Source organism: Lucilia cuprina, chromosome 3 (assembly GCF_022045245.1).
Source record: "Lucilia cuprina isolate Lc7/37 chromosome 3, ASM2204524v1, whole genome shotgun sequence".
NCBI classification, from domain to species: domain Eukaryota; kingdom Metazoa; phylum Arthropoda; class Insecta; order Diptera; family Calliphoridae; genus Lucilia; species Lucilia cuprina.
Window position 1 is genome coordinate 65,301,077 of NC_060951.1, and position 21,166 is coordinate 65,322,242.

The window sequence follows — 21,166 nt, forward strand, 5'->3', positions numbered from 1 at the left end:
AAGGAAAATTTTATAATCATCATCACACACGGGTGAATTGTAATGTGTTTATATTAAAAATTATTTAAATCACGTTACAGAACACGGGCACTATTTGTTGTTTAACTGTTACTTTTAGAATTTCTCAAAAGATGTAGAGCCCGAAGTGAATTACAACCTATTTGGCATATTTCCTTCTTTAAAATAGATTTTTCAAATTTTCTATAATATTGAAACATAAAATTATATATGCTCTCAAATTTAAGAAAATCCGTAGAAAATGATTTTGTAATTTTTTGCACCTCAATTGGCACTTTTTGTTTTTTTCTGAAATATTGAACTTACAAATATAAAATCAGAAATATAGGATCCCGATATAATAAAAACTTATAACCCAAAATGAAAATCTATGAAAGGTCTTCTGGTACTTTTTCGTCATTCATTGGTACTTTTTTCATTTTCTGAATATCAAAAAGGAGCGCTCAACAGTCCGCACTTCTATTAACCTAACTTGAACTTGAATTTATAAGTACTTTTGTGTTCTTTAACTGGCCTTTTTTTATATGAAACCTAGAGAGGTGATTTTCTTTTACTCACCATTTGCTATAACAATAAATAAAAGCGTAACTTTTAATCCTTACTGTATTGTAGATACTTATTAATAGATTTACTTATTGTACCAACCAGCCATAATTAAAATACATAAAAATATACATACATCTGTATATATACATATATATTTATATATACGTATATACATTTAATAATAAAAATATATCAAAAGATGCCTTTATAACATGATTCTCCAAGTTGTTGCTGTTGATTTTGTTATTTCTATAGAGTTTAAAAATATTTATCATAGAATAAAAAAGCTACAACGAAGAAAAAACGAATGAAACATTTCATTTTAATTGAGTTACTAAAATACTTTATTATAAAAATAAATATGTATATTTAAAAACAATGTTTACATACAACCAAAAAAAAAAACATCCAACACGAATACAGCACTGTTAATGCGAAATAATTATTTAATCGAACCGTACCGAACTGAACTGTACGGAACTGGGAGTATAAGAAGAAGAAGAAGAAAGTAGAAAAACACAACGAAATACAACAAACAAATTATTGTGTGAGTTGTGCTTTTTTTAGACGACCATACCCAATTTCTATTCTTAAAATACAACTCGTATCTATCTACACTTGTGGTTAAATTCTTTTTGTATATCAACCAACAAGTATTTATTTATATTTCAATTAATTTTATTTTTACTTTACATTTAATTAAAATTGCTGTTGCTAATTTTAAAGAACTTTATAACAGTCTTGCTTGAGTGGATTTCATATAAAAGAAATCTTAAGATTTTAATAGACTCATGTTATTTTTTGTTATTAAATCGATTTTTCATTTTTAGTTGCTTTCAACTTTTTTATTGAATTCATAGAAATTTAAAAAAAAAAAAAACACCTGTTGAATGAGAAGTAGAAAATATAAATTTCATATGACAGGTATTTAAGTGATAGATATATTATTGTCTATGGTCTTTTGATACTGATTAAGTGACAAAACTTAGAAACTACGCTAAAATTTTCAATTATGTTTAAATTCTATTTTAAGAGACGTGCATTTCGAGCTAAAGATTGGAGTCAGCAAGATTGTAAAAAATTTCTCAAGTGGTCGGTGACAATTCGACAATCCTTAGTACAAATAGTATATTAATCCATATCGATTACGATGTTCATAATTATACCATAAACAATATTTTTAATTTTAAATATTTACTTTCGCCATACTTTCAAACCCCCATTCAATCCATAAGTGAGCTGAGGAAACCCCTTCAATTTTTATACGAAAATACATATTTCTTTACATATTCAATATATATTCTCCTTTCGTACACACTCATTGTAAATTTTTACAAAAATAAAAGGAAAATCACATCATTCTATAATAATCGACTAACTGCGTATGAGGTTCAGAATATTTTATAAATAGATTTATATACAAACAACATATTTATAAATACACGCACAAAAATAATAAAAAAAAAAAATAAACTGAAAGAATAAAATAAATCGAAGAAAGACACCACATTCAGTTGAGAAGAAGAAAAATGTAAAAATAAAATAAACTTTAGCAAAAAACGCAAATAACATTTCGTTTTAAAAATAGCGACATTCTGTTTCTCATGTAAAAATAAACACAAAAGCACACATTTTCATCATCATTATTAACAACAACTAAATCATCATACACAACCTCAACAGCAGCAACAACAGCAAGCAACATCATCATCATAAACAACAACAGCAACATCATTGTGGTGTAACTCATGTAATGTTATCACAAGTATTCTTCTTCTTCTACATTTCTACATTCGCCTTCAGTCGTTCCCTATTGTTCTACACTCACAGAAAATACACATATACGACGACTGACTGAATATTTATTCATGATTCAAGGCTAAAATGACTATATAATTTTTAATTTTTTTTCTTTTAACATCACAACAACAATAAATTAATATTAATGAAGGTGGTTGATCTTAGAATTCGTTTAAAGAGGGTGTGCTGTGGAAGCTGTTAAAAACACGAGTATTGTAAATATTTGACATATATATATAGTTTTGATATTATCTTGAAATTTATCTTCATTCGAACTTTTGTATTAGATCTTAAGTTATTTTTTATCATATCTGAGCTTCTAATTGATTAGAAGCTGGTTATTGTATATAAATCTGTATAAATCAAAAAGTAGTTCTGAATTTTAAACTATTATTTGCAAAAGCAAAAATTTAGTATTATTCTACCTTTGGAATCGAAAAATTTCGCAGCAGCCTACGTCATATTAAGTACGTTTTTTACCCGACTGTTATGAACACGTACAAAAAAAATTCCATACGAATTTTTTAATACTATCCCCAAGGATAGTGTTTAACGAATGTCAAAATGAGGACTGCGGGAGCCATTGAAAAGACTAGCTAACAGTCGGGCATGGGGGGTTCGGTCCTCATCTAGACATACGCAAGTTTCCACAGTTGTTTTGTTTTTATAGGCTCCCTATTTAGTTAAAAGATGAAGAATAATAAAACTATTGCGGGGCCAGGATGACCATAACTTTTTTGTACTGCCCGTTTATGGCCAATGAGAAAAATAAAACTATTGTGAAACCTATTCTATCTGTTTTTGTAACCTTTCCCAAAAGCTTCATCCAGCTGTTGTCGGAGAGCTTGGTCTCTTCACCCCTTCCTACCAATGTCCTAGTGACCATTATCAATATTTTCAGACCCCTACAGCAGGCACCTAAAACAATTCCAACTTTATTGAAAAGACGAAATTTTTACTCCATTATTTAAAAAAATAATTCATTTATTTAAATTCCAAAACTTAGATAAACCTCTTAACTTAACGTACATTACAACGCTTTTTCTGTTCTTCTGAGACTATAAATTAACTTTAATTAATAATTTAAATAATACTTGGAATTGGATATAAACAACACAGTAAAAGCAATAAAGCATATATTATCGAAACTACAGGGTTGGGGTTTATAAATCCAAGCAAATAACATTTGTTCTATGGGTCAACAGAATTTATATAAACAAAAAAAATTCAGGAAAAATTAAAAGGAATAATAATGAGAAAACGATTTAAAACAATTATAATACAAATGAAAAAAAATTAAATCAATTTATAATGAAACTAAAAAAATAATGGAAAATTATCAAAAAAAATATAATATTAGTAATTTACATAAATAAAATAATAAAATAATAAGAAACAAAAAAAAAAAATTATATGGGAAATTGACTTAAATGAACAAAAAAATGATAATGAAACAAAAAAAAAAAAATAATAATGAAAATTAACAAAATTAATTTTACATAATTAAGAAAAAAAAAAAATAACAAAATTAATATTGAAAATTACATAATAAACAATAATGAAAATTTAAAAAAAAAAAAAAAATGAAAATTTAAAGAAATAAAAATGTACCAAATTAACAAATTATTATGGAAATTATAAACAAAAAAAAAAAATTAAAATTTTCGAAATCAACAAAAAATTGCAAAACATAACAAACTGAGGAAATAGCTAATTTAACACAAATTAAAAGAAGTTTAGAAATATTACACTCACCCAATTATTGTTGTTTCGAAGTTCGCGAAGGCCTCCGGATCTCGATGAACAATTTGAAGTGTTGGTTATCTCTGAAATTAGCTCCGCCACCTTTTTAACAACTTTAATATTAATTAGTTGATTGGTTGGCAACATTTATATATGTAATTTAAGCACTATTTGATTAAACAAACTCTTTCACTATATATATTTAAGGCAATTTTATATAGATTTTGGAAGTACAAATTCTGCTTATTTATATATATGAAACCTACCTAAATGCTTTAAATTGATTTTAATTTCTTTAAATTTTCCTTTTCTTTCTTTTGATGTTCCTTTTTTTTTAATTTACCAATTTACGTTTAACAAATTTATATATATATTTTTTTTTATTTCTCTTTTTTTTTTTTTAAATCTTCAGCAATTATTGAATTTAAATTAATTAAATCAAAATTAAAGAAATGAGGAATGAATTATAAATTTTAATAACTAAAGGTAACCAATTAGGGTATCCATCAATAGAGCTGGATGAGATCTCCCCTTTACGGCAGGTTTATTAAGGAATTCGTAAATTTTCCTTTTCACTGATAGATCGATGAAGAAACTTTCAAAAGGTATTTTTATACTTAATGTTTGATGGGTTTTCCTTATTTGTTGGAGATCTTGATTTTCGGGATAAATTTTTGTTGGGATTCAATACTTTAGCTGGTTGAATTCTTTATTGTATGAATGAGGATTTCACAATCGAAATGTAGTAACTATTTTCTTCTTGGGAGAGATTTTGTTTGTACTTTGTTTATCTTGTACCATTAACTATTGTACTTTTTTTTCTTGTCTTGCGTTAAAAGCGGTTCTGTTAAATTTTATTTTAGCACTTTTTTTTTTTTTTTTTTTTTTGAAAATTTTGTTTTTTGGTTTGTTTTCACATGGAATAAGTCTATTTTACACGGTGGATTATCAAAACTGTTTTACGTGGTACATATTCTTAAGGTTGTAGATTTTGAGGATTCGGTTAAACATAATTTTGCGGGCTTGTTGGTTAAACTGTTAGACAATGACGGTCTTCGGATTGGAAATAACACATTTTACACACACTTTAAGGCTTAACTTCCAACTCCTCCAAAATTCCACGCGTTTCGGTGGCGAACTTGATATTTAATGGCGTTTCCTTGTCTTTAACAAAGCTTTATGGGCAAATTTTCGCCGACATGCCATGTGGTCACTGTCCACGTGGTGAGCTGGTACTTGATTTCCTGACCAATACAGGAGTTAGGCAACAGTTTTCCTTTCTTATTTTTTTTTTTTCTTAAATTTGTTTCACTTAAAACAATATAACTAAATTTCCTTGATTTAGAATAAATATTATTGTAAATTTTCTTTTTTTTTTTTTTTCAAAGTTCAAATAGATTTTACTTATAGAAAAATTTAGTTCTTCTTTATTTTACAACTGTTCATTGTTCTTTTTAGTTACTCAACCGAACTGTCCAACTGTTGCTAATTGAATGACTTTAACAACGCCATTCTTCTTTCAACAAGCTTAAATTTGCAAAAAAAAAATATTAAAGAAAAAAAAAAAAAACGCATGATTATCCCGTTAGGATTTAAAAGAAAATAGGTCAAAGGAAAACACGTAAAAGTATTTTCAAAGATCCACAATACGGCATTGCCAGATGGAAATTTTCATAAGCAGTTAGACAGAGTTGTTATATGTTATGTCAGTAGTTTTATGTTACATGTCACGTAAATGTACTGAGAAAGTTTTATAGTAAGGAATATAAACAATGACATTAATATTACAAAAAAATATTTGAAAGAAATTTACATTTCCAAAAAGAACATTTTAATATGAATTGATATTTTTTTTTTTTATTTTCCCTTACTGACAAGTATATAAAGCTATTGTTTTCAAAAAATAACAAAATTCTCTCGTATGTATATAAAAACAATCGGTTAATCTTCATACAACTTATTCAACCCAATAAGCAAAACCTATAAAATAAAGTAAATATTTCAGAAACTGTAATTGTCATTATCTAAAAAATAAAACTATTTTAAATTTTTATTCGATTTCTCCTAGACAAAAAATTAGTTTTGATTTGTATTTTCCCATCTTCCTTCCATAACAATTACTGAAAACTTTTTTCCAAACAAAAATCAATAAAAAAAACTCAAATAATTTTCTTAGGGAAACGGATATAAAAAAAATCAAAAATAATAGTTTATGTTAGCTTTTTAAGAAAAACAAAATAAAAGTTTCCTGAATAAAATGATAAACATAGGCCTGGAAAATATTTTGGTATACTCAAAGTAGCATAGTTCAAAATCATATCGATAACAATTAATTTCTGTCTCTGAAATACTTCTCAGAAACATTTTTTTTTCTGTCTTTTTTTCATAAATTGTTTGGATAAATTTAAAAAAAAATTTGGTTCACAGTGAGCAAAAAAAAAAAATTTTCAAACCAGTCAGTAGATGATAAATATATGTTTAGATATACAGATACAACTTTGTTGAAAACCGTTCATTACACGACGTTAGTGGGAATCGTTTCCAAGCTCACCCCGGGGCATGTTACATTGATGAATCTTCAACCATATAGGTTTTATTTCAATTCTAGGGTAAAGAGATGCTACCAGTACCTCTAGTCTGCTGGGACTATAAACTGATGATCAAATATATCACTTAATCTGGTAACATGGAAACCAGTATTCCACAAGGCAGAGTTTCGAACTTTGTCTTATACCGATTATTGTGGAGGTCCTTTCGAGGTACACGTGTCGACTGTGTTTTAAATCCGAATTCAGAACAAGACCGATGCTGTTGTCGTGACAGAGGAGTGATTTTGGGATATAAATTGGTTCAAGTGTATATTATACGAGATCAATATATAGATATGCGGGCCTTACCCACTCGTATATTTAGAGTGTGTGTGTGTGTGTCAGATGTTTTTCTGAATGAGTGTGTCGGATAAATAAGAAGTGTGCTAGGTTGTATGCTGATGGATGTAATATACTTTATACTAGTTTTCATAACATTACAAAGTAATGTTATGAAACATTACGTTATTCATGTTCTCGCCATCCCATCTGCGTGATTGTTAAAGGAGGTGATTTTTATGCATTTAAGCAACAGGGCAGCAATGGTCAGACAGCTCAAATACTTGAGCATAGTTTTGGTACACGGACCAATACACTCAAATACAAAAATTGCCACCGGCGGTGAAACGTCAAAAAATTCATCCAAAGGTCTTCAAGACAAGTGTTTACAGTCTTGTCAGTTGTCTAGTCCATAGATTAGTGCTTGAATTCGTGGATGTTTGTTTTGTCAAATATTTGAGCAATATGTAATCGTACTTTATTTAAATTTAATTTATATTACACTTTTTAAGTGTATAAACAAATGTGTATTCATATTCAAGGAATCACTTACATTCCAAAATTCTTAAAATAATTTGCAAATATTTTATTAACCATTTCCACACAATAACTCAGAGCAAAAACAAGGCTGATTTGGATTATTTTTTAAAAATATTTAATATTTGGTATTTGTAAGTTAAAAACTAACAAAAAATATTGAACTAAATTAAATTAATTCTATAAACTGATATCCAAATGTAATTGAAAAGTTTTAAGTTCTTTCTTTAAATTTTGTAATTGTTTTATAGATTTTTGTAATTTAAAGAAAAGTGATCTAAAAAGTTAAATTATTGATTTTTCTTTGTTTTTAAGTTTAAGAATTTTTTTTAATACTTAATATAAAATACTCGAAAAATTTTAAAATTCTGCAGTCCAAAAGAAATTGAAACCTATTTACATAATAATCTTGGAATGGGCAAACATTTCGCCCAACCAAATGTAGCACTTAGATTTATTTTTCAATTTATTTATTTATTTTTTTTTTTGTTGTATTAGTATAGTTGTGTGTTAAAGAAATCAAAATACAAAAATAGCGAAAAAAAAGAAATTCAGCATATAACGAATGCTACCACCACCTAACGTTGTTTTAGCCATTAAATGGCCACCTCTAAGCAAAAATTTCTATATAAATATTTATTTATATAGTAAATAGTATATACAAAATATATTTCTTTTTATTTTATTTTTTTTATTTAAATTTTCCTTCTTCATATGTAAGTTTTCTACATGAGCACCATCCATTGTACAGTTTGGAGCAACTTAAAAGCACTGAATTTGTCTTTTCTTTATTTTCTTTTAAAATATTTGTATGTCAGAAATATTGATATGAGTTTTAAGAAAAACATTTTTCAACAGATATGTAAAATATTTATCGTATTTTATTAAGTTTTGTTTGAAGCTGTCAAACTTTATACATATAAAAAGCTATTTCTCAAAAACTGACACTGCCAAAAATGTTACTAATTCATGTCATAATTGACACAACTTGATATAATGAAATCATCACACTTTGAATGAAAATACGGATGGAAAATTTCACAATCTCATCATTTTTTGAAATTATTAAAAAACAAGCAAGTGTCATTAGATCCGGGCTGTATTTTTATAGTAACACATAGAAAAAAGGAAAATAGCTATCTTCATAGTACTTTGTTGTTGTTTTATATTAATCGTAAGGATGTAATTTCATTTTAGTTTTTCGTGTAAAATGGGCTTTGGGTGAATTGTATCAAAACAATATTGTAACGGTTAAGTTATAATAAATGCTAAGGATTATTACGTTTGAAATTTATGTTTCAGAATATCAATTTTTATCCCATGTCTAAATTAGATATTTAGCATAATAAAAATGTATCTAATCTAGACACGTGGTTAGAAATATAATCAAAAATTATATTTAAATAAATATTTTGTAATTTATGTTGTTTCCGAAAAGTTTTGATTTCAACTGAATACAAAAAATTTAAATGCCGCTTATATTTACTTTATTTCAGTGCTATTTTTTAGCCCTTAAGTGTGTGGTATAAAATGTATTCAAAATATTGTTGTACCTACGTATGTATATAACAACAATGCGTATTTTTCTTATTTAATTTTGCAAAAATAAATATATATATATAAATATAAATGTTAAAGTTTTTCCTAATATTATTTAGAATGCAAAACAGAAAAAATAAGAAATAAAAAATGAAAATAGAAGGAATGAACGAACGAACACTCCTACGTAATATAATAAAATAAATTTTAAATACAAATTGACTTAAGGTCATGGAAACTTCTTAATGTATTTTGTTTTCTTTTTCTACTATTATATTAAAATCAACTAATTATTTTTTGTTTATAAATATAAGTTTGTGTGTACACATATGTGAACATTTATTTATATTTTATATTTAGTATTAATTTGTTGGTGGTAAATTTAAAATAATTTTTTTTTTTGTTGTTTTGATTTTTTTCGTATTTTTTAATTAACAACATGCTGCTACTTTTGTTTCAATAAATAAATTTGTTAAAGAAATTTTCTTTTTAATTTAAAAAATGAAATAAACAAAAATTAGTACTAATTTGATTTTCGTAATAAATTGTAAGAGACTAATGTTTGATTTTTTTATTCTATTCTATTTCTGTTTGTTTACAGTTGAAAAAGACACAAGAATTACAGAAACAAATGTTGCTTCATACATTTCAAGAAAAATCAAAACAATTGGAATTACAACATAAATTACAATTGGAACATAAATTTCATGTAAGTTCGTTGTTCCTTGACACTTGTTTCAAAACTAAGTGTGAACAAATTTTTATTTAATTTTGTTTTCTTTGTTTATTTCTTTTTTTTTATAATCTAATTCTGTTGGTATTAAGAAGTTTTATTAACCCAATTAATAATTTTAATTGTATCTACAAAATAATATATTAATCTTCTAAAACTCGAAGCATTGCTTTAACAATGATTTATTTTGACCAAATATGTTATTTAAATATTTAATTAATCCTCATACCATTACTCTAATCTGGCGTATACAATTTGTTTTAAAATCAGCTCTTAATATTATTAACGAATTCCAAAATTATTTTAAGAATTTACATAAATTCATGCTACATTATGTGCACTTCTTCGAAGTACTTAAGGGTACTTTTATTTTTATTAACAAAAAAAAAACATCATCTCGAATGAAATATTTTTTCTTAATTTAAGATAAAGAAATGAAAATAATACGTTGACATTTTTAATAAACAATTCTATGTATTTATATATTTTTAATACACATTTAGTATGCAGTCCACACACATGGCGCTTATCAGGAATTACAAGAACAAAGAATCATTTCAGCTGCTGCTGAAGATCAACAGCAAAGAGAAAGACGAGAAAGGGAAGCCATAGTCAAACGTAAAGAGAACAGTGCAAATGCTAGTCCAGAAGTGAAACAAATATTAAATGTAAGTTAAAAAAATTAACATAAACTTTATTTTAAATTAATTCATATTACAAAATTGATTTCCTTAAAAAATTATAGTGTTTTATATTAAATCGTAAACAAGCCGCCTCCTCCCCAAATGGCATGCAAACAACATCACCATATCGCAATAGGTAAGTACATTAATAAGTCTAATTTCTTTGGGTTTTGACAAAAAGTTTTTAATTTAACTTTCTAAACTCCCCTATTCTTAGAAGTGTTGTTAAAAGTTCATCTGGTGAATCCCTACCCACTGGAGCAGTTTCTAGTTCTCATCCATATAAAATACCACAACCACCTCCATCATCTCTACTCAAATATGAATCAGATTTTCCTCTGCGAAAAACTGGTAAGTTTTTTCACAATTTAATTCCTTTTAAATGTATTTAAATACAAAAATAAATACAAAATGGATTCGTTAAGTAATCTGAACTTTTTATGCATGTTTTTCAAGTGAAACGAAGGAAATTTTTTTGTAATTTTTGATGTTATTGCGCCCATTAACACCATAAAACAAGTGCTAAACTGTGAAATTTTTAAAACTAATCTGTATGTAAATGAATTATTTAAAAATATACTTCTTTTTAGGAAAAAATATGTTTAAATATGGTAATTTTTGACGAAAAAAATATAATCATATGTAAGCAGACATACTTATTAATCGTTTAAATAGTATAAAACAAAAATATGGTAAAATAATATACACAGTTTCCCCTTGAATATTTAGGAATCTAAATAAAAAATAAATATTTTTAGTCATTACCATTTAGAAGAGAAATCCACTGAAATGCAGTTTTAGTTCGAAATAAAAAATGTTTTTAGAATGTGTTTATGTTTCTAATCAAGACTATGTATATGGTACTACATAGCGTATGAGTATAGAATATTTACAAAAAAATTAGACTTCTTCAACTCAATTTTCTAAAATAAAATAACAATTATTTTTGGACCCTTTAATTAAAAAAATTTAAATACATGAAATTGTTACTTTTTATCTAAAACATTATTAAAAGACAAGAAAAAAACATGCATTAATAATTTTTTTCACAACAACTCCAAAAAAAAAAAAAACAAACAAATTACTACTCTTCATTTATAACACACAGCATCCGAACCAAATTTACTAAAGATGCGCTTAAAACTAAGTGTCATAGAACGTAAAGCTCGAAATAGTGGACCAGCTGGTATAAGAAGACATGAACGCCTGTTACAAGCGGCCCAAAGAAGACAACAAAAACAAAATTCTACTTTAACAAGTACGTATACATACAATGAAAACGAAAACTATCAAATCCATTTCTGGAAATTCCAAAGTAGAGAGTTAATACAAAATACATACATATACTTTTTGTCTTTTTATATGGTTGAAAAATAGTAAGCTTTTTTGTATTTTTTTGTAATATTTTTTGTAATGATTTATTTTTTTTATAATTTTATTGTTGTTTTTTATTTTAACTGAATGTCGTTTTAATTTATAATTTATTTGTTTGTATTAACTCTATTACTAACTAAATACGAAATTAAATATAAACTTTATAAATGGAAAAAGTGATGCAGTATTAATTACTATTGAGATTTTTTTTATTTACAAATTAATGTTATAACTTTATTTATTTCCATAAGATTGCAGTAGTACACCTGATTCTGGTCCAAATTCTCCACCATCATCTAGTCTAACGGCTGCTGGTACAGGTGTAGTTGGTCCAAATCGTGGCTCACCTACGAATGCACCTATACAAGAAGAAAATGAAGATGGCAGTCAGTATCAGCCGGGCCAACGTAGCAGCATCAATGACTTATCATTATTTAGTTCACCATCCATGCCAAATATATCATTAGGCCGTCCTCATTTACAGAATGCTCATAATTCCGCCGCAGCTAATTATGCCATGTTAGCGGCATTGCGACAACATGTTGCTTGTGGAGGTGGCGCTGGCATGCCACCTGTAGCCGGTACAACTGGTCCGCCGACGTATTATAATCCTTTAGCGGTACCATTTGGCAGACAAGTTGTTCCTCCACCTAGTTCTATGATACCACCAACGGCTAATTCAGCTGTGGCGGGAGCAGCACCTCCGCAGTCTCCAGTTATACGATCTGCTTCGGCTACATCAACATCTTCATCACAGGCTTCTCTGGTGGGTGAGGTGGCACCACCGCTAGCTCATGCAGCTTCGACTGGTACCTCAGCTTTAATGCATGTAGCTTCTACGGGCGGTATACATGCTGTAGCACATTCTCCACAATCGTCCTCCACCATGTATGGACAACCAATTACAGATGCTCAGGTTGCCCAAGCTCATCTTAATAAACAGGGTCACCGGCCATTGGGTAGAACACAGTCAGCTCCTTTACCCCTAGGTCATCCTATGCTAACTGGCAGTGGTCAGTTAAATATTACACCAACTCATTATGAGAATAGTGATGTAAGTTTTTGATCTCAAAAACAATTATCTATTGTAGCAGTAACTTTACTAACATTTCCCTATTTTTTTCTACAGGCCGAACGACAAGCTTACGAACAACATATATTATTAACCCAAAAAATACGACAAACTGTACTCACACGCAGTGGAGCTGTGCGAGATACTCAACTGAAAGAAGAGGATGATGCCGCCGAAGTAATGGATCTCACCGACAAAAAGAAGCCTCCAAAAACAGTGTTAACTAGTACAGTTATCACGAGTACCTCACAAAATCTCCCCAATACAGCAACTGTGGCGGCGCCCATTCCTTACGCCACTGGTCCACCACCGGTATGCGTACCAAATAAACCGAATAAATTAATGCGCAGCAAAGAGTACCTTCAACAACAGCGTGAACTCCTCTATATGCAATCTCTGCAAATAGATGATGCTGTTGCTAGAGGATTAATACGACCTTTATCAAGAACTTTATCATCACCCTTGGTTCATTTGGGTCCTCATGGTCTAAGTCAAATTCCTGATACTGGTCAATCAACACATATTCCTCATGCCGGCCCCATTGTTACATCGTCATCAGCAGATCATATACCACCAGTAAATTTAGCCATACACGGACATGGACGACAACATCTAATGGATTTGTCCACGCGTCATGCTCAGTTAACCACCGAACAATTACAACAGCAACAACAACAGCAGCAGCAGACAACACCTCCAATATCTAGCAATAGTTTGTCACCGTCGCATAAAATTACCACAGGTTTAACTTACGACAATTTAATGTTGAAACATGTTTGCATATGTGGCAACAACGGTCTTCATCCTGAACACAGTGGGCGCTTACAAAGTGTATGGGCTCGTTTAAATGAAACAGACTTAGCTAAGCGTTGTCATCGCTTAAGATCTCCAAAAGCAACTCTCGAAGAAATACAATCGGTGCATACGGAAGCTCATGCTATGCTATTCGGCTCAAGTCAATGTCAGTTGGCTGCTAACCGACAGAAATTGGAAGCCGCTGCACCCTCGGCAAGCTTCGTACGACTTTCGTGCGGTGGTGTGGGTGTAGACTTGGACACCACTTGGAATGAACATCATACGGCATTAGCAGCAAGAATGGCTGCTGGTTGTGTCATCGATTTGGCTATGAAAACTGCCAAAGGTGATTTAAAGAATGGTTTTGCAGTGGTACGGCCGCCCGGTCATCATGCCGAAGCCAACTTGGCCATGGGCTTTTGTTTCTTTAATTCCATAGCGATAGCAGCTAAACTATTAAGGCAGCGTTTACCTGAAATTAAGAGGATCCTTATTGTCGATTGGGTAGGTAGAAAATTATAATTTGTAATATTTAGCATTTTAAGACTGTTTTAATTTTATAGGATGTCCACCATGGCAATGGCACACAGCAAGCTTTTTACAGTAATTCAGATATTTTATATTTATCCATACATCGTCATGATGACGGCAATTTCTTCCCCGGCACTGGTGGACCCACAGAGGTAAATCATTTCTAAAATATTAATGTTAAAGATTTAATCAATTTGTAATTTTCTTTTTATAGTGTGGCTCCGGTTCTGGTTTAGGCTACAATGTTAACATTTCCTGGTCTGGTGCGTTGAATCCACCATTGGGTGATGCCGAATATATTGCTGCATTCCGTACTATTGTGATGCCAATTGCTCGTTATTTTAATCCTGATATTGTTTTAGTTTCGGCCGGTTTCGATGCTGCATCAGGTCATCCTGCTCCTTTAGGTGGATATCTTGTATCGCCAGCTTGTTTTGGTTATATGACACGCGAATTAATGCATCTGGCCAATGGTAAAGTTGTTTTGGCTCTTGAAGGTGGCTACGATCTACCGGCTATATGTGATTCCGCTCAAGAATGTGTTAGAGCTTTACTGGGCGATCCTTTATCACCGATAGCTGAAAGTGAACTTAATCGTCCTCCCTGTCAAAATGCAATTGATACCTTGCAAAAAACTATAGCTATACAGGTAAATAGTTACATTTTCATGTAAACGGCACTAAATATAATTTAATTGTATTATTTTAATTCCTATTTTTATTGCAGTCTCAACATTGGCCTTGTGTTAAACGTTTAGATCATACTGTGGGTATGTCTGCGTTGGAAGCTTTAAAAATTGAACATGACGAGTCGGATACTGTAACAGCTATGGCAGGACTATCAATGCAGTCGATGAACAAGTATGTCAAAAATAATAATTCGATTTTGTTTTAAAAATATATAAGTACAAGGAAGAATTCCTACTTAGAGAAATTATGTCAAGTGACAATATTCTGAAATTTTGTAGATTATTGTCTTTGGAGTTTAATATCTTCTTTCTCTATTCTTATTACCAACAATAGTATGAAAGTTAAATATTTATTTCAATTTAATTTTCTTTGTTTTTAGAACTCTTTCTTGTGATGATTCCGAGGAACCGATGGACCAAGATGAAACTAAATAGAAAACATTCTATTTAACTGAAATTTGAATTGTTTTTGGATTGGTTGGAAGGCAGTTTATACAGTTAAGCACCAATGAAAAAAACTAACTGCCATAATTTTTGTTTGGATCAAAGCATAACCAAAGCTTTGAAAACAATCTTTCCATTTTGGGATTGTTTTTAGTAGTAATAATTGTAGTTGTAAACACACTTACAAAACACTCATACACAAATTTTGAATGTTTGGTGAGAACTGTCATTAGTGAGTTCTCATAACAGTCGCACTTTTTCATATAATTTTGGAACTGCATATATTTTTTATGCGGCATTTATGTGGTTTATTTGTAATGTACTATTAAAAACAAAAGAAAAAAATAATATTCTCACTAAGTATAAACTTGTACAAAAAAAAAATAATTTTGGAAATCTGCTTTGTAATTGTTGAGAAACAATTTAAACGCCTTGCGTACAAAGCAAAGAAAAATCGTAACATTTCATGAGAGAGATAGAGAGAGAGTGAAATCCTTTCTAATCCTCATTTAAATATTTGGAAAAAAGAATAATTTTAGTTAAATAATTTTAAATTGTTATAAGTAAAACGAAATTTGTTAGAAATTATAGGTGGCTGTGCCACTTAAGTTTTACTTTTTTGTTTTTAGTTGTAATTTAATGTTTATTGTGCATTTAAATTTAATTTAAATGCTTTAATTATAGATTTTATTTTTGTTCTTCTCTGCTATTAAGTAATATTTTTATTATTAATTTTAATTTAACTCTAATCATGCAAAATGAAACAAAATGGATAACGAATACAAAGTGATCAATCTAATTGAATTTCTTTGATTTACTAAAATAATTTAATTTTAATTTTAAGTATAATTAGTTTAGAACAAAGAAACTATTTTTATGTGTGCAAGATTTATTTATTTTAATTTTTTATATACATCTCTGTCTATATAAAACTCTAATTTTTTTAATATTAATGTAGTTAAATTTTATGAATTTTTTCTATTGACATAAATATTTACCCAAATCAAGGGATTGCAGCAAAACATCTTTAGTCGCAAATATAGAAATATTGATAAGTAAAAAAGATCATATTTTGTAAAGTTTCAGTTTTAAAATCCTTGTGGCTTATTATGATTTCGATTTAAGTCCTTTAATTGGTTTTATTATAATATTGTTTTGTTTTTTTTTTCTCTTTTATATTTTTATTATTTTTTTGCAAATTAAATCTAGACAACATGACATTATTTAAGTGGATTTAATTAATTTTAAATGTATAACTAAAAATTAAAACAAATTAAATAAATAAATAATTATTTATTGTTGTTACTGAAACTGAGAAAAACACTAGAATTTAATTAATGTGAAAAATAAAATGTATATTTTGTGTAAAGAGTATACAAAATTTGTTAAACAAAATAAAAATGATTGAATTTATTTGTCAACATTTAGATTGGATTAGCACTTCTAATTTAATTGTATTGAAAATTTTTATATTTTGTTGTGCTTCAAAATCTATACATTTTGAAGTTTCTCTCTGAGTCTTTAGTATATGTAAATATGTATGTATGTCTAACAAAATCAATAGATTCTCAATTACTTTTTACACAAAATTTCGACATAAAGCAGGAACATGAAATTGAATTTAATCGTTAAACAACTAGAATTGAATTAAACCTATAATTCAAAAGTGTTTGTTGTTTATACCATTTAGAAACTACTTAGTAAAAACGTTAGTTTATTTTGAATTGTGAAGCACATTCAACAAAATGTAAAACGTTCGCTTGCTAAGTTTAAAAAAAATTAAATTTCTTTTAAAAAGGGCTACAGAAACATACATAATATGTATGTAAATCTTTATAATTTATTTTACATTTTCAGTTGTTATTTTTAGTTTCGTTTATTATCGGTCTTCCCAAAAATGCAGGCAGGTAAAATTTATTGTTTCTTATACTTTGTACTTAATACTTTTTTATTTTTTTACAGTTAAGAAAAGTATTTGGATTTGAGAACATATGATTGATGTTAATACTTGCTTTTTTATTGTAAAATACATGTACACACCTACTCAAGGATTATTTATTTTTTAATGAGAAAAATATTTTTAATATATCGCCACAATCATTAAATCATAATACACACACACACAAACATGTTGGTAAGTTTTAAGTTTTTTCGAAATTGCTTATTTAAATCATTTTGAATATATTATTTTATTACTTGTTTTATTTAAATGTATTCTACTTTAAATTAAAATGTTTATTTTGACTTGAAGAATATACATTTAAACGGATGTAGATTAACTTAAAGAACTATAGGATTAAGTTTTGTGTACGAATATCAAGGGACTATAATCAGTAATTTTCCTATCGAGGTCTTTAATAGCATTTCTTGAACAATTTAAGTAATTAGTAATTAATTGAGCTCATTGCAGAAACGACATTACGCACAAAATTTAAATTTTGAATGATTCGATTCTATATTAAAAAAAATACATTTAATTATCGAGTGACTCCTACTCATAACTGAATATTGACAAAATCGATAAGTATATATAAAGTTTTCTTATAACAAACATGCGATAAACTTTTAAAATTTTCAAAATTGATTTCATAATATATACTTATTGTGCGTAAATTGAAGACAATAGCTGCCCAGCAATAAGTTACATTAAAGATAAAAGTAATGGCGAATTGGATCGATTAAGCTAAAACTTGCGTGATTTTATCGTTATCGTTTATACGAGAATTTCGAATAAAAGAACTAATGCAAATTTGCTGATTCGAAAACAATCAGTCATATTCTGAATAACAAACACAGTTTGTATTCCCTTTCCTATACCTAAAGCATTACAGTCATTTAACAAAAACCAGGGGAATAATTGTTCATAATTGGCCTGAATTGGTTTTGTATGTATTTTTAGAAAAATAATTTTTGAAGTTTTAATAAAAAAAATTATGAAAATAACATTTACTTTGTACTACTGCAAAACTGCTAGTAATTAAACAAAACGAAAGTGCATATTTTCATACCAAACTGGATTTGGAATCGGATTCGGTGAATCAAACTTAAAATTTTTCTTCTTTTATTTGCATTCAATATGTTATTGTAACAAAAATAATATACAAGTAAATTTGTAACCAAAGTATTCGCAATATATATAGAAACAATAACATTAATGATTTTTATTAAATTCCCTGTGTAGGATTACAATTCAATCTGTTTTAAATCGAATTTACAAAATTTTTAACCTTTAACTTTGAACTAGATTGAATGAAAGTTAAAATTAAATAATTCTGCATAGAATTCATTCTTTCATTCTACTTAACATTGAATCAAACCAATAGAAATCTGATGATATTGTAATATAACATTAAAATTTTCTTGATTTTAGTCCCTGGATATATTGTAGAGAAAATAAAGTGCTTTGTCATCATTATAATAAAAATATAGAAAATTAAGTTAATCAGGCTGGTAAATAAAGCATCCAAAATTAAATAAAAACGTTGTGTATATTTTGTTAGCAAATGAAAAAGAATTAAAAAAACGTGCAAACATACATACATACATATATTTAAATAAAACCAAAAAAAAAACATAATTGACAATAAAAAATGTGTTTTAGAAAAAAAATAAATAAATTAAAGAAACTTGATGAAACTAGACCAACGCAAAGTGGACAACAAAACAAAACAAGAAAAAAAACACAATTTGAAATGTTTATATATATATGTACACATACATACATATAAAAATAAATTTAATTTTTAAAGAAATAAACCATAATTATAACAATTAATAAATTGTGTGTTGGAATATAATTAAAATTTTTAAAATAAAAAACATTTCGCAGAATGCATTATAATTGAAATATATAAATCAATGTTAAAGAAAGAATAATATGCACACACACACACACACAAAATACAAACAGTTTTTGTACAGGGAAGCTAAAAGCATTTCCCCTATTATAATTCCCATTGTCACCCAAAAACTTGAATGAATAAGTTTTAAATATTAGAACGAAAAAAGAAAATAATTTAAACTTTTATATGCTAAAATTAACAGATAAATAATGCTTTTATAAAATTATTATAATGATATTAAAATAGTTATAATTTATTAAATTAATATGTGTTTTATACTGGCCTAACATTAGTAAACAATTTTAGAACAAATTTTAACACTTGACAAATGTCAAAACAAAAAAAATATTAGTTAACTGTGTCACGTTGTGTAATTGTTAATGATACTATGATGTCTTAAATATATTAGATTATACTTAGATAAAAACAATAACAAAAATTATTATTAAATATGTACCTTTAACAAACAAATTTTATAATTATAGTTAGATAAAAATTTTGTTAAAATATATAACATAAGTGGAAGTAAGATCTTTTAATATTTTGAACAGTAATTGATTTAAGTGTTATTACCAAAATATGCAAATGCATTTTTTTTGTGGTACGTCGTATGGACTCATGGATAAGACAATTTAAGAATTTTGTCATCGTCGATTTGATAGAGCCTATTTTTTACATATTTTATCCATATTTTAGCATGAATTGACTTTTGAAGCACATTTAGGACATATGTTTGAGTTTTTAGAGCATATTTTACTGTTTTAGTCAATATTTTGATGTTTTTCGCTTTAGTTTTTTATTTTTGTATATTTTTAAAAGCGTTTTATTTCCCAAACCATATTCTAACAAATTAATTATACTGCCTGTTCCTCTAAATGCGAACGAAAATTTCTTTCTCATTTTATATTGAAAACAATAACAATTTTTCGAATTCATTTGTTGTTTTCAATATAAATCTAGAAAATACTTGTTCGTTTGCATTTAGAGGAACAGGGCCATAATGTTTAGTAGTTTTATATTCAATAAAGTATTGTTCAATAAAGTATTGTTTTTTTTTTTAATTTTTAATATTTTTGGTTTCTCTGGTTATTATTTAAGTTTTAAATGATTTTTTTTAATCAACCGATTTGGTTATAATGTTGTTTTCAGAATGCAAGCCTATATACATTAACAACTGTATTTGTAACTGCAATTACAATTTACTTTTATTCATGAACACATTTTTAGTTATTCAAATATTTTAAGAAAATTTCAAGATATTTGATTTAATAACAAAAAAACAGATAGGACTACAAAAACATTTCAATTAATTACAAAATGTAGATAATCAATTCAATTACAAATTTTAGATAGAGCCGTCTGTCAACCCTGTTTAATCCGATGATTTTAAATCGTTCGATATCCATCACAAACCAGATAAACATAATTAAACGACAACATGTCATTTTACAAACAAAGTCTTCTTGTTTATGCCTTTAATACTCATGTACGTTTCCTAATTCTTTCTTTTAAGGATTTAGTAATAAAACACTTTTTGCTACGATTACATGAAAATTTCTTAATTTTTATTAAAAATATTTTTATATTGATAAAACACTGTGCTTTTTATTATAGGTAATATTTAAAACCAAAAAAATAAAACGTCTTTTATATAATTATTACTAATAATATTTTAAAAATAAAGAATATTTTCAATAAAAATTTGGTTTAATAAGCTCGAATTTTATAAATTTGATTGATAATGATAATGTTATGAATACAATAAAGTAAAAAAAAATATATGAGATATAAACATTTTTTAGCACACAACTATTAAAGTGCAAACAAATTAAAAGTTATAAAAAATAAAATCATATATATTTTATATATATAAAAAAAGAGAGATACTTAGAACACAAATAAAATAAAAAAATTATATTTTTAAAATGAATTATGTAAATTAATAAGTGTTTTT

The 21,166-nt window shown here is 27.4% G+C and overlaps 1 protein-coding gene across 1 annotated transcript; it reads left to right on the forward strand.

The window, feature by feature from the left end:
- Positions 1–9,613: 9,613 nt before the first annotated feature.
- On the forward strand, positions 9,614–15,890 carry LOC111675034 (histone deacetylase 4). The gene is made up of 11 exons (XM_046946284.1): positions 9,614–9,759; positions 10,287–10,451; positions 10,529–10,602; positions 10,687–10,817; positions 11,575–11,724; positions 12,092–12,894; positions 12,970–14,211; positions 14,271–14,390; positions 14,453–14,887; positions 14,965–15,098; positions 15,307–15,890. The coding sequence occupies exons 1-11, from the start codon at positions 9,682–9,684 to the stop codon at positions 15,359–15,361; spliced, it is 3,387 nt and encodes a 1,128-aa protein (XP_046802240.1). The 5' UTR covers positions 9,614–9,681; the 3' UTR covers positions 15,362–15,890.
- Positions 15,891–21,166: the final 5,276 nt, after the last annotated feature.

What these genes read in the sequence shown, in the direction of transcription:
- LOC111675034 (XM_046946284.1), top strand. Translation starts at nt 9,682, where the DNA reads ATGTTGCTTCATACATTTCAAGAAAAATCAAAACAATTGGAATTACAA. An exon ending in TTTTCCTCTGCGAAAAACTG is followed by an intron (nt 10,818 to 11,574) that starts GTAAGTTTTTTC and finishes TATAACACACAG; the next exon opens with CATCCGAACCAAATTTACTA. An exon ending in AAAAAACTATAGCTATACAG is followed by an intron (nt 14,888 to 14,964) that starts GTAAATAGTTAC and finishes TTTTTATTGCAG; the next exon opens with TCTCAACATTGGCCTTGTGT.